Source organism: Prosopis cineraria, unplaced genomic scaffold (genome assembly GCF_029017545.1).
Source record: "Prosopis cineraria cultivar Desert tree isolate PC_DT_omini unplaced genomic scaffold, ASM2901754v1 PC3, whole genome shotgun sequence".
Taxonomy (NCBI): Eukaryota; Viridiplantae; Streptophyta; class Magnoliopsida; order Fabales; family Fabaceae; genus Prosopis; species Prosopis cineraria.
This window is the reverse complement of record NW_026555334.1, coordinates 11,264,602-11,278,043: the sequence shown is the minus strand read 5'-3', so window position 1 is coordinate 11,278,043 and position 13,442 is coordinate 11,264,602. Positions and strand designations below refer to the sequence as shown.

Genomic DNA, 13,442 nt, shown 5'->3' with positions numbered 1-13,442 from the left:
ATTTAATCTATCATATAAAATTAAATTTAAAACTAACATAATATAATATAATATCAGATACACACACACACACACATAAATATATATTTCAAACATATATATAATTATATTTTGAATTTTATATTTCATATAAATATATATAAATATTTATTAAATGAATATTCAAATATATATATATATATATAATTCATTCACCCTATACTACATTCATTGAATCCAGACATATTTCAAATTCAATGAACTTGGACATTATAGCTCGAGTTAGGCTGTTTTTGTGTACAATCCTGTAGGCCCATGTGAAATTGGTAATAGGCTAATTACGTTATTACCCACAAGTCACAAGTGACTTCTAACAAGACATTGCAACTACCTAATTCATATAGAGATCGATGATTCGATGTAACATATCATACAACCATATCACATCCCTTTTGTCACATGATATTTCGGTCAAGTGTGAAACACAAAATTGTCATTCTCCTTTACTTGATCATTACTTTCTCGATCTTTAAGTGGACTGACTATAGTAATAGAAAAACCCTTTTTTATTGTAGTATGGCCATACATTTTCTTAGTCTTACTTATCGAAGGGCTCAATAATATCTCTCACTTAATGTGAGGGATAAATTCCATCTTGACCACTCATATTCCTCTCCATGAATATCACTAAACTCAATCATAACTTTTATGATCATTCAATCAAAGGTGACTTTTGACTAGGTCAAAGTTCAGTGGTCATCATGTAGGAATCCATGATGATCTCAGGTCAAAAGGCTTAGTGATATAGTTACAAATGAGATAAGCTTATAACTTGTACTATGCAGCTTTCTCATAGCGGGTTGGTCTACCACCTCATACTCTTTCAAGTGCCTATGACTTTGATTTGTATCTCTATAATTAATCAAGGTCATACTAGTCTTGTTTCATCTATGATCCCTTATAAATGACTGACCAGGGACATTTAGGATAATCACTATAGTTTGTCTAAGAATATAATTATCATATTAAACATACAATTGATATGATAACAAAAGAGAAATTAAATAACAATATGCATAGTATAATGATTGGCCCTAGGACATAATTTCTAACATCTTAATGATCTTCAGGTTTTGTCTTCATCCATGATTTTTTATATCTACACACATAATAAATATCTTTTTCTCTTGGTTTTGTAATCATCAAAACATATAATCCAACAACCTTGTCATGTTGTATATGCATATTTTGTTGTTCATGCACTTGAAAAACTTGTACATTATTGTTTATCTAAATCACACGGACTATGTATAATAAACAGATATATGTTATTAATGTATGGACATTGTCATATTATATATAAACATTATATTGTTTATACACCTAAAGAATGTATACATTATTGTTCAACTAAACCAATGAACTATGTATAAATGACAAACATTGCATTGTTAATATATGGACTTTGTCATGTTTTATAGACATTCTGCCATATATATACTTGAAAAACTTGTACATTTTAAACAAGGCACAAATAAGTCTTTTCACTAGCAAACATGTTTGCATATAAGACCTTTAGGCTTGTACAACCAATTCAGAATATATTAGGCCTAAGGTACAAATTTCTTTGATTTGGGTTCTTAGATGCCTTTCTCCTATTATTCCTTTTAGGATTGGAGGGGATAACTTTTTTACCAAACCTTAAGATCAAAAGAGGGTGTGCAGTAGTTCCATGACAATGTCAAACATATTATATACAATTGATAAAATGTTTCATTTTCTATTATATGGCTTTTACCCTTAGTTTGGATTAGGAGAAAATTAGGGAGGAAAGAAAACTAGAGGGGAAATTTCTAAAAATAGTAAAAGAAATTTTTTTAACTATTTTTAGCAATTTCCCCTCTTATTTTCTTTCCCTTCTTTTATCCTCTAACTTTTCTCTCCAAGTACTAGAAATAATATGTTGATATTTATTGTTTTTTTATCTACTATAACATATATGGCTTAAGAATCACCTCAATTTTGTTAGGAGCAAGGACATAGGGCATTAACTTTTTGTCTGGCTTTGAGTTAGTGAAGAAGTGTTGCGATAAAATTAATATGAGAATAGACTATTTGTTATAGGGTTTTAAAGGCAAGAGCAGAAGAAAGCATTTAATAAGATATGAGAAGCTATGCTATTTTGTAAGCTTTAAATTAGGGTGGTTTAGGTTGTCAAGAACACTTAAGTCCATTTGATTGCTAAAAGAGAAATACTTAGGCAGACTGGGAGCACCACATCATTTATGATTTGTTCAATAAAAACATGACATTTAGATCATAGTTAATATAAATTAATTTTAACATTAATGATAGTGGAGAGCTAAAAGGCAAAAAATCAAATATATATTCTGTGATAAAAATAAAATCAATTAAAAAATATCACATAAGGTTTTATTTAGATTACTTGAAGTATTTTAATTGGATAGACCACAAATGACATGATGGACCCGATCTACCTAAGTATTTCTTTTACTAGAAAGAATGAGAATGGAATAGATTGAAAAATCAAAACAAAGATGCACTAAATTTGCCCTCTATGGTAAGTATCATAAAACTTAAGGTTAAGGGTCATTTTTATCCCTAAACTATACGCAAAAGGTTAATAAGGATCTTAAATTGAACTTAAGGTCATTTTTACCTCTCAACTTAAAAGATTTCTCCTCCTAGCACCTTGATGTTAAACGAGTTTAATGTCCATTGATATAGGTCTTACTTTTTAAATTTTTTATATTTTTATTATAAAATGTGGGCCCTATTATATCCTCTCTCTCCTCTTCCTCTTTATGCGCTCAACTAGATCACCCTTCATCATCTTCTTCTCATCGCTCCCTCTCTTTACTCCCTACCTTCTCTATCTCCCCCTCCCAACCTTCTCCCCCTCCCCCTCCTGACCTTCTCCTTCTCTCCTCTCTCCTCCTTATCCTATTCGCATGAACTTCCCTTTTATATATTTCTATTGACACCATCTCCAAGTTCATCATCATCTCGATCGATGCTCGCCTTTTAGGACAAAATTGGAGAGAGATGAAGAAAGATGACTTACGATGGTGTGGTGTGAACAGAGAAGCCATTGGTGATGAAATGTATAGAGGTAGAGAAGGACACGAGGTATGTAATGTTCATGGAGGTAGAGAAGGACATGACATACAGTGGCCATCAACATGGAGTTCAAGAACTCACACAGTCACTTCTAGAGCTTCTCTTTCTATTTTTATTCGCATTCAATTCCTACTCATGATAGTCAATACAAGCCTATGTACATATGGCTTCAAAAAACAGAGGATGAGTTGAGCCTTTAAGTCCAACATAGTATACAGAGAATTAAGGACAATGCTGGCATTAGTATCCAATCTCTACCTAATTTTTTAAATATCATGAAAAACAATTTCATGCAGCATGCTTACATGACTCCATATGAAACGTCTCTTACTTTTATTCTGCCACCACCTTCAACTCAGCTTAGATTCATTGCTAAAGCTTCTCTTTCTATGTCCTTTCGCATTCAATTCTTGCTCGTGATAGTCAATACAAGCCTATGTACATGTGGCTTCAAAAAATAGAGGATGAGTTGAGCCTTTAAGTCTAACATAGTACATAGAGAATCAAGGACGATACTGGCATTAGCATCGAGTCTCTACCTAATTTTTTGAATATCATGAAAAACAATTTCATGCAGCATGCTTACATGACTCCATATAAAACATCTCTTACTTTTATTATACCACCGCCTTTAACTTAGCTTAGATTCATTGCAACTACTACTAGAATTTTTGTGTGTTTGCCTTTCAAGAAAAGAACACATGCTCTGTTTTGTTCTTCTAAAATAGAGCTTACATTCAATTCTAGTTATGACTAGGTTTTAACCAAAAAAGCCTTAGCTATATAAATGATTCTCTTGGAGACCTTCATTAGATTTAGTGTAACATCTTGAATTCTTGATTCTAACATTTATGCTAATTAAGGGGTTAATTAGTAATTTAATATGGGACTAGAATTCTAAATGGTGGGATGTGATTTTGACTCGTTAGAGGGGTTGTGTGATCAAATTTGAATGGGAGTATGGTATTGCAAAATAGATTGTGTAAACTATTGAGTAATTAGCAAGAATGACGTTTATAACCTGTTACTTATCAAGTACGTCTTGTACTACCTTAACCTCTTATTCTACCTTATTTTTTTAGTTTAAACTATTGAGAAATTGAATTCAAAAGTTTTAAGGAGATGATTTCTTACCCTATAGTAATAGAAATGTTCTTTAGGACTAAATTAGGACTTTTTGATTGGTTTGAGTTAGAACAATAAAGCTTTAAAGTCATAGGCTCAAATTGATTAAATTAGAAGAAAGAAATTGAATAAAACTTAGGAATGAGTGTATTAATACTTGTATTGGGTGATGATTGGGAGAAGAAGGTAGAGATGGCTTTGAATAAAGAAAGTAATAGTATTTAGGTGCTTAATTGCTATAATTGCCAATTTTGTGTAGATTTTGTATGTGATGTGATGTAATAGCAAAAAGGAGCTTAAATTAAGGTTGAGGAACATGGATAACCTTTCTTTTGAATGGAAGGGTTAAGGTAACCATATAATTCATTGTGTTTATTAACTATTATAACTATGTAGAAGTAAATGTGTAGAACTATTATTTCAATGATTGTGAGTTTGTTATGCATGACTTTACATTACAAATGAATTTGAAATGCAACATGATTTTGGAAATGTTTACTACACCATTAATGGATTTCAATTTGTAATGAACACATATATATAATAGAAAATGTAGAAGTAGTAATTGATGCATGTGAAAAGCATGATCATAAGGGGTGAGAATTCACCCAGGATATATGTAGATGTGTGTATATGTGGAAACGTGAGTAAATAAATCCATATGATCAAACTAGTATCATAGGATATCTGGTGTAACAATCTATATCGGGCTAACATTATAGGACATCTAATGCAGCGATATACTGGGACTGTTATCATGAGACATCAGGGAAGTCTAAAAACTCCCTAATGCCCGTTAGGGTGCGATTAGAAATCAATAATGCCTTTATCACAAGTGTGTGAGATGAAGGAAATCATAGTTCAGAGGTAGGATATATTACCTTTGGCCATGTGTTTCTACCAAAGGTGCACTCGAGTTAATAAGCAATTGGTCTGGTAAAGGCTATGGTTTTGTGTTGGGAAGCTTTGAAGGTCAATGAATAAATGATCAGGCTTATTAATGGGATTGTGTGTAAATGTTTCTGAAAAGAAAAACTATTGTACTGTTGATATATATATATACACCCACACATATAAACTATCATTTTGGTTTGTTTACTTTTATGTGGTTATTTGTGTTAATAGATATTAAACGAGCTATTTTGGTTACTGAGATTTTGATCTTATCCATAGTTATTTATATTTTTTTAAGTTATAGTAGTAGTAGTGTAAAAGGAAAGGAATTAGGCCAGAAATAGAGATTTCTCTAAGAAGCCTAGTGTATGAATTGGTGTAATGACTAATATATAAGTTATTTGTATATATAAGCTGTCATAAGAATCGAAGCATGCACATAGCTTGTGAATTACATGTGTGGGAGTATGAATTTGGATATCTTAGCCCATTCTATGTATATGTGTGTATGTGGTGAAAATGACCATATAGGCTAGTGGATGAGGACATGTGTGTATAGAAATGAATTATGTATGTTATGTGTAAAGTTGGCCAGCTTTGTAGAAAGTAAATGAGAAAAATGATATTTATGCCAAATGTGTTAAATGGGCAGTTTATAGGTCAAATGTGTGTATGTGTATTATATTACATATATAATTTCTCAATCAGGTATGAATTGTCCATTTAGATGTAGTTAAGGCCCTAAAAGTGGCCAATGATTTGTGGTTTCAAATGGTGATGTTCAAGTGGTGAATTTTGACTTAAAATGGCCAAAATACACTTGGGTATCCCTCTTTTAAATGGAGTATCGAATTTGAATGAAACCAATATCATTGGTTAGATTATAAAAAAAACTTCATGTGGGAGCTTGAATAACTCTAATTGGATATCGAATGCAAAAATGGCTCACATTCGAAGTTCGCATTAGAAACTATTATTTAACAGCAGAATTTGGTGTGTGCATCGCAGTGCATGGCACAAAGCATGATGCCAGAGACTCTGTGCCACACGCCACGATGTATGTGGCACGAGCAGTGATGCATGGCTCATATTTTGTGCAAATTTTGTTACTTAAAAATGGTTTCCTTTGAGATTTATCTATTCTTAATTGTATGCTTCTATTGTGTGCTATTTGGTATGACTTAAATCATTTTATGTAGTGATTTTTTTCTTAAAAAGCTTTAAGTTAGGATCCTAAACTTTCAAAGAAAATAGTTTTAAATTGTTTGATAGATAGTGTGAAAGGTTAAACGGTAATGTCAGTAAGGGCATTACATGTAGTATCATGAAGGTCTACTTTCAATGCTACAACTTTTTGAAAGCTATTCTTTAGTTTTTTCATGTTTTAAGATATTGGTTTTTCGTGCTCTTTTTCTATATTTTAATTTTTTTTGGGTTGTGTTTATTGATATAGAATTTAAGCAAATCAATGGAAGGTGTGTTTTCTATTTTGTGTTTGCTCATCTCTTGGGGCTTTTATTTTTTATCGTAAGTCATTTCATTATTAATGATATTTGGCTGAGTTTTAAAAAGGAATGAGGCTTGAAGTGAAGAGAGAAGAAGACACATGGGGAGAAAGGGATGAAATAAAGGAGAGAGAGGGGAGAGGGGGAGAGAGGATTTTTTTTATATTATAAAAATGATGGGACCCCACTAAAAATATTAAAAAAATTTAAATGTGGGACCCATATAACTACAGATTGGGAGGGTTAACCCCAAGGGCACGGCAACAATGAATTTGTAAGTTGAGGGATAAAATTGATCCCAAATTGAGTTTAAGGTCTCTATTAACTTTTTGTGTACAGTTAAAGGAAAAATTTGACCCTTAACCCTAAAACGTAATACTATATATCACAAATATAGAAATCATCACATTCTTCACAAATGTTATAAATAATGACTCTCAACCCTATGAATTAAATTATCCTTTCCCCTTTTGAATATGATTCACCCATTCTCCTCCACATTTTGATCATTTTACTTTTACTTTTATTTTTTATCCATTCCATTCCTTTCTAACAATCAAACAAGATCTTAATCTCTCTTAGTAAGGCTTTAATAGTGAAATTAGTTTGGAGATCATTCATTGTTGATGAGGGATCTTTATACAACAAGGCATTATTCATTCATTAATTTGAAAGAGGTATGGAAGGTATTATTCAATTTAATAATAAGAGGTTTAAAAAACAAAAATACCTATAAATTTTTTTTCCATAAGCATCCAATATCCTTAAGTGAAGGACAATGTAATAGTGCTTGTAACATTGATGAACTAAGTGCAAAAGTGGTCAAACTGTTAAATCTAACTATCATTCGTTAATGTTGGCCATTAAAAAGAAGGAAGCAAATATAAAATTCAAAAATACCTATTAATTTTTTTTTTTATCAAGGAGCTTCTAGAATCCTTAAATCAACAATAGTATATGGGTATTCATTAACTTTATAAAAGATGTCATATAACTACACTGGCCCTAACAACTCTGGCTTATTCAGGTTGGCGCAAATTCTAAAATATTATTTTATTTTATTTTATTTTATTTTTTATTCATTAGCAAATTTTTATTTTTATTTTAAAAATGAAGATTTTTAAAAATTTATTTTATTTTATTAATAATGAAAAAGAATTTGAATATTTGGGCTAAGCTTATTTAGATTTGGGCTTTGCCTAAATTTTTTGGTCTTCTTTAGATAGCTCAAATAAGTTTAAAATAAATAAAACTTTTTAAACCCCTAAGTCCAATGCTAAGATTTTTCAAGCTTATTTAGGCTGACATGTTAGGCTTGACTTAAGTTACCAGATATGACATTTCTCAATTTGTTAAATAACTTGATATTGATCATGAAGTTTTAATAATAGAACTTAATAGATTGGGGAATGTTGGCTTATTTTATAAAATTAATATTTACCAATGCACTATTGTTAACTTTAGAATATCAAAAGCTCCTAGAGAAAAATTTTATAAATATTTTTACACTTTATATTTGCTTTCCTTTTTTAAATAGTCAACATTAATTAATGTTAGTTAAATTTAATGGTTTCGGTACTTTTGGACGCATTTCATCAACATTAGTCAAATTGAATTGTCCCTAGAGAAAAAGTTCATGGGATTTTTGCCCATTAACCCCAAAAAAAAAAAATCTTCTAGCAATGATGGATTTTATTAAAGAAAATTACATTTAAAGATCACTTAAGAAACTTATTCATAGACAAGGACCAATGCAGAATGATTTGTTGTAAAAATAAAAACATAAACTTATTTTTTTTTTTTAATGGAACTTGTTAGTCCTTGTCTACAAATATATTTTTTGAGTGATTCTTGAATATGATTCTTCTATTTTATTATGTAGGGTTAATATTGGTGGAGGACTTGATCCTCAAGGGTTATTGTGGTAGGTATTTGTTCTATTTTTAATTACAAGTCTCTGTTTTTAATTTTTCCTCGCATCTTTTTTATGGGTTGCCAATTAATATTACCCTGAAACATTCAACGTGACCTAATCATGAAAGTTTGTTTAATCAAATGCTAATATTATCTCAAATCACAAAATTTTGGGCAACCAACTTCAGAGGATTTTTATCTCTTAATCATATAATATGACACATAATTTTGACCTTTTATAAGAGGTATTTTGGGAAATTATTTTAATTACATTTAGAACTTTGTAACGAGATTTTTTTTAACCAAAAACTGGGACTTAAAATCAGGGACGGAGAAGTAATTAAATACATTAAAACCATCCCCTTCCCAAACACAAATGAGATACAAGGAAAATTAATTAAATACATTAAAACCATCCCCTTCCCAAACACAAATGACATACAAGGAAAATGATTATAAAACTTTACCGAAATATCTAAATAACAATCAAGTTTTTTAAAATGTTATAAATTTTTCAAAGTCTTTAGTACCTTTCTAATATTAATGATTTTATATCAAATGATTAAATTATCAATAAGTTTACGTAAAAATTTATAATTTTTTATTTAATTCATGTGATTCATAGAACAAAAGTTATTATTGTTCAAATAAAAGTTATAACTGGTTATTTTTAAAATTTAGACTTTAAAAATAAAAAAAACTTCATATAAAACTTGAGATTCACAACATAAAAGTTGTGATTGCTTAAACAAGAGTTACAATTGATTACTTTTAAAATTTAAATTTCAATATTAAAAAAAATTACATAAGAAGTTGGAATTTTTTATTTAATTTTTGTTATTCATAAAATTAAAATTGTGATAACTTATATAAAGATTGTGATTAAAACTGGTTGCTTTTAAAACTTATTTATTAATTATAAAAAAAATTTACATAAAAAATTATAATTTTTTATTTAAATTTTTGTGAGCTTAAATAAAAATCGCAATTAATTTTAAATAAGAGACAATGTAATCATTTAAGTCAAAGTTATTAATATTATAAAAATACTTAAAAATTTTAAATAAATTATGACATTTTAAAAAAATTAATTATTATTTATATATTTAAGTAAGATTTTATCATCATTTTTCTTTATATATTAAAATATTAAATTAAATTATTAAAAAAATAAGCTAAAATTCAAGTTTTTCTCCTCCCTCTCCCTTTTTTTTTTTTTTTTTGGCCTTTTTAATTTGGCTCGAATTCAAGTTTTTCTGAGAGACCGGAGTTCTGCGTTCATGTGATCCCTAACGCCTAACGACCTGACTGCAGAGCCGCGTTCAGTTCACAGTTTGCCAATTTACAAAGGAGGCGACTAGGTTTCTGGAGCGGCAATGGTAGGCAACGTGGAAGAGGAAGTAGTTCCGCAGGTAGGGTCTCAAGGTCGCCATCTCAAGAAGAGGGCTTTAAAGAACAAAGCTTTGGCCGTAGGTTTCAACGAGAAAGACCTCAAGTACTGGCCCTATCCTTTTCAGTTTTTTGATACAATCAGAGCTCGAATTGTTTTGATTTTTTTTCTTTTGGTGAGTAAAATATTGCAGATTTTGAGGTTGATAATGACAGTGAGTTGTCCTGTGGGGTTTGAAGGGATTACGTGACTGGGTTTCACAAGCGGAAGAAGAAGAGGAGGAAGGAAGCTCAAAGAAAACAAGAGGAGGCGGAACGGTGGAAACGCATCGAACTGCGCAAAAAGGTAGAACCTTTGAAACATGTTCCTTATTCCTCGGCTCGCAATTATATGCTGGAGTCTTTTTAATCGTAATTTACATTCTTTGGTGAGTGTTTAACTGACATGATTAATCCAATGAGTCCTCGTACTTGTGAGGTCTTTTGGTATGCACTCTCCTTTAAGGCATGAATGGAAAATTCTAATTATTAAGCAATGGTTTTTAGGTTTGAGATCGAATTAGTTTATTGTTGATTTTTAGGTTTGAATGCTGTAAACTTCTGGACTTTGTTCTAGAGGACGTATGAATTTCAGTTCCTATGTTGAGTTTGATTTAGAATTGTTCTTACTTGAGCAAAACGCCACTGAATATAACAAAAAATGCAAAAATAAGAGAGGGATTTTTTATTTTTTATTTTTTTGGGCGGGGAGGGATAGCGGTGGAATGTAATTGCATAACAACTGAAGCTTATGAGATTAGCAAATGCAAGGACCTGATGTTATCCAGTCCCCTGTGCTAGACCACATACACGTGGCTGAGTTTGTATGCCTTAATGGGATCCATCTTAGTATACTACTTGCAGATTCACAGTCATTAGAAGGCTATTGCCGAGCATTAGTATTAGGTAATTCAAATTAAGGCACTGGACAATAACTATGTCTGTTAGATGTTTGGTGGTCTAATGTATGCAATAAGGGTATTTACCTTGAAAAACTTCTATGCTCATTTTCTTAACATGTGGAAGGATTGTTTAATGTTTGCTCTGCTTGAATTGATTGGGCATGACTTTGACACTTTGTATGCAAGGGCCTCTGTCTTATTTTAGTAATGAAAAGGTCTATTCATTCGAACACAGCTTGAATAAGATGGGCAAAAATGGAATATTGTTTTTCCCTTTATTCACATATTGGAAGGCTTGAGTGCAGCATTTTGCCTTGCCTTCTTCAATGTCTTCTTGTATACAGTATGACACTTGAGACTAGGAACATTGAGTTGTAGGTTTGTCTCACATAGATCAAGGTTTACCTTTGCAATCTTTCTGATTGAGCTATTGTTGCAGAGAAGGTTGGAAAAAGAACTTGCTCTGTATGGTGGGGTTCTGCCAACCACTGACCCGGAGCCTGATGATGAAGTTGATGGGAATGAAGAAGATAAGGAGCAAGTTGAATCTCTTTCTGGTAAGTTTGTGAAGACTGCAACTATTTATTTGAAAATGTATAATACTTGTTCCTAGAATCAAGAAGCTTTTGTTTGTTCCAGCTGTTATCCGATGCCCTGAGACTCTATAAACATGAGTTAGCTGAGCTGGTCTGGTTAAGCTGCTATCTTATTTTTCCATTGTTCTCTGATGCTAAGATTCCATCTACTGTATCTTTTGGCCTTTCTGAGATGATTCAGTACAAGACAACTCCTATATAATTTCAAACATTATCTTCAAGAGTCTCTTGTCCGACTCATAAGTTAAATACGTAAGAAAGGAAAGCTGGTGGTTTCCACATGCTTGTTAAAGAATTGTGCAATTAATTGCTGTGGAATATCTTTTGATTCTGTCCTGAAATTTTACCATGTGACTTCCAAAGCTCTAATTATTGTACTCGATAGAGGCTTTTATTGCTTAAAGTTTTACCAAAACCTCTCTGCATCACGTGCAATCATTTCTGTGATTTTATTTTATTAGCTTTTGGTTAGTGACTTGTTTGATGATTGGATTTACCTTCCGTTGCTGACAGGGAGAAGGACATATGAAAATGATGATGTGAAAGTCACTGTGATAACCAGTGAGATTGGCCATGAAGAAGAAACCTATCCTCGTGAAAGGATTGTGTCTCACCCTGTTGTAGCTGATAAGAAGCACAATGTACCAATAAAACATAAGAAACCATTTAAAAAAGTTGCCAAGCGCAAGTCACGGCCAAATCCAAAGAGAGGTAAAAATAAGGGGAAAAAACAGAACAAGAAACGGTAACGGCTGATTTTGCCTCTTCGGAAGAATTAGAGTCCAGGAACTTAGCTGCTGAAATCTTCTGCTTGGGTATTGACATTGTGAAGTCGGAGCTTGTTTCATAGTGATGGCAGGAATTCCTTGTTTTTAGGTGTTACCAGTTAAAATGAATTGAAGGTTCAATGCAGAAATTTTGATATATACACCACAAGCACGTCTGTTTGCAGGATTCATATTTCCTTTGACAATGACTTGTACTCTTACCATTTTTTATACTCAATTCTCATTCTCATTTATGCTTATACGAAGTCTTTCGTTTGAATTTTTGTTATGGGTCTCCGGTTAAGTTGATAGTCTTTCTGTGAGAAGTGAGAACGACTGCACTCACCTTCGTGGACTTCATTATTGAACATCTGAGCGTAGCCTTTATTGAATTCTTCTCACACACACATAATGTACTGATTAATTGAATGAAGTAGTGGTTATACGAGTAGCTAATAAGAATTATTCAGAGAATCAAAAGCAGATGTCGGTGTTTCAGTCTTTTAGATGGTGAAATCATAATATTCCTTGCGAAATAGTTGTTGCGGCGTGTTTGCCCCTAACAGGAATGTTTTTATCTACGTTAGTCTTTATCAATATTATGAGAAAGATAGTGTTCCATAAAGATATGCCATTTTGGTCGAGATGTCAACGTTTTCAGCTTTTTCTTGAAGAATTATTCTTGTTCATTTTATCATTTGCTTTGGAAAAGTAGCTTTATTGATGTGTTTATTTACCATCAAACTAGTGATATTAATAAATTGCTAATCTTTTAGTCTTCTCTGTATACATTGTAAGGAAAAGAGAAGTTCAAAATTAAGCTAGTAAGTAGAGTAAAATGTTTTTATTTTTTTTATTTTTGGTTATCAAAGAGTAAAATATTTTTTTTCAAGAATTCAAGGTGTATATGTTCAATTGTATCTTAAATTGTTTCAATAAAAAAATAGTTGTATACAGTAAATAAATTGTATGTCATAAACAAATTAAGATTTAAAATCCTTTTAAAAGAAATATTCATATTTGATTGTATATTCAATAGAATTGCTTTTAATAAAAATATGGCAATAAGAAAATATTTAACAGAACTCTTGATAATTTTTATGGTGATGATGATCATAATAATAATAATGAACCACTCGTTAATTGACTTCTCAACACTTTGTGTACCAAAAAGAGGCTCCTTAAAGTGAA

The 13,442-nt window shown here is 31.2% G+C and overlaps 1 protein-coding gene across 1 annotated transcript; it reads left to right on the top strand.

The window, feature by feature from the left end:
• Nucleotides 1–9,807: 9,807 nt before the first annotated feature.
• LOC129307042 (ribosomal RNA-processing protein 17) lies at nt 9,808–12,511 on the top strand. The gene is made up of 4 exons (XM_054947901.1): nt 9,808–10,053; nt 10,188–10,293; nt 11,328–11,445; nt 11,998–12,511. Exons 1-4 carry the CDS (start codon nt 9,935–9,937, stop codon nt 12,231–12,233), a joined length of 579 nt encoding a protein of 192 aa, XP_054803876.1. The 5' UTR covers nt 9,808–9,934; the 3' UTR covers nt 12,234–12,511.
• Nucleotides 12,512–13,442: the final 931 nt, after the last annotated feature.

Bases quoted from the DNA above. Each gene is read 5' to 3' on its own strand.
- LOC129307042 (XM_054947901.1), top strand. From the start codon at position 9,935: ATGGTAGGCAACGTGGAAGAGGAAGTAGTTCCGCAGGTAGGGTCTCAA. The intron at 10,054-10,187 runs GTACTGGCCCTA...TGGGGTTTGAAG, and splicing joins TTCAACGAGAAAGACCTCAA to GGATTACGTGACTGGGTTTC. The intron at 11,446-11,997 runs GTAAGTTTGTGA...CGTTGCTGACAG, and splicing joins GCAAGTTGAATCTCTTTCTG to GGAGAAGGACATATGAAAAT.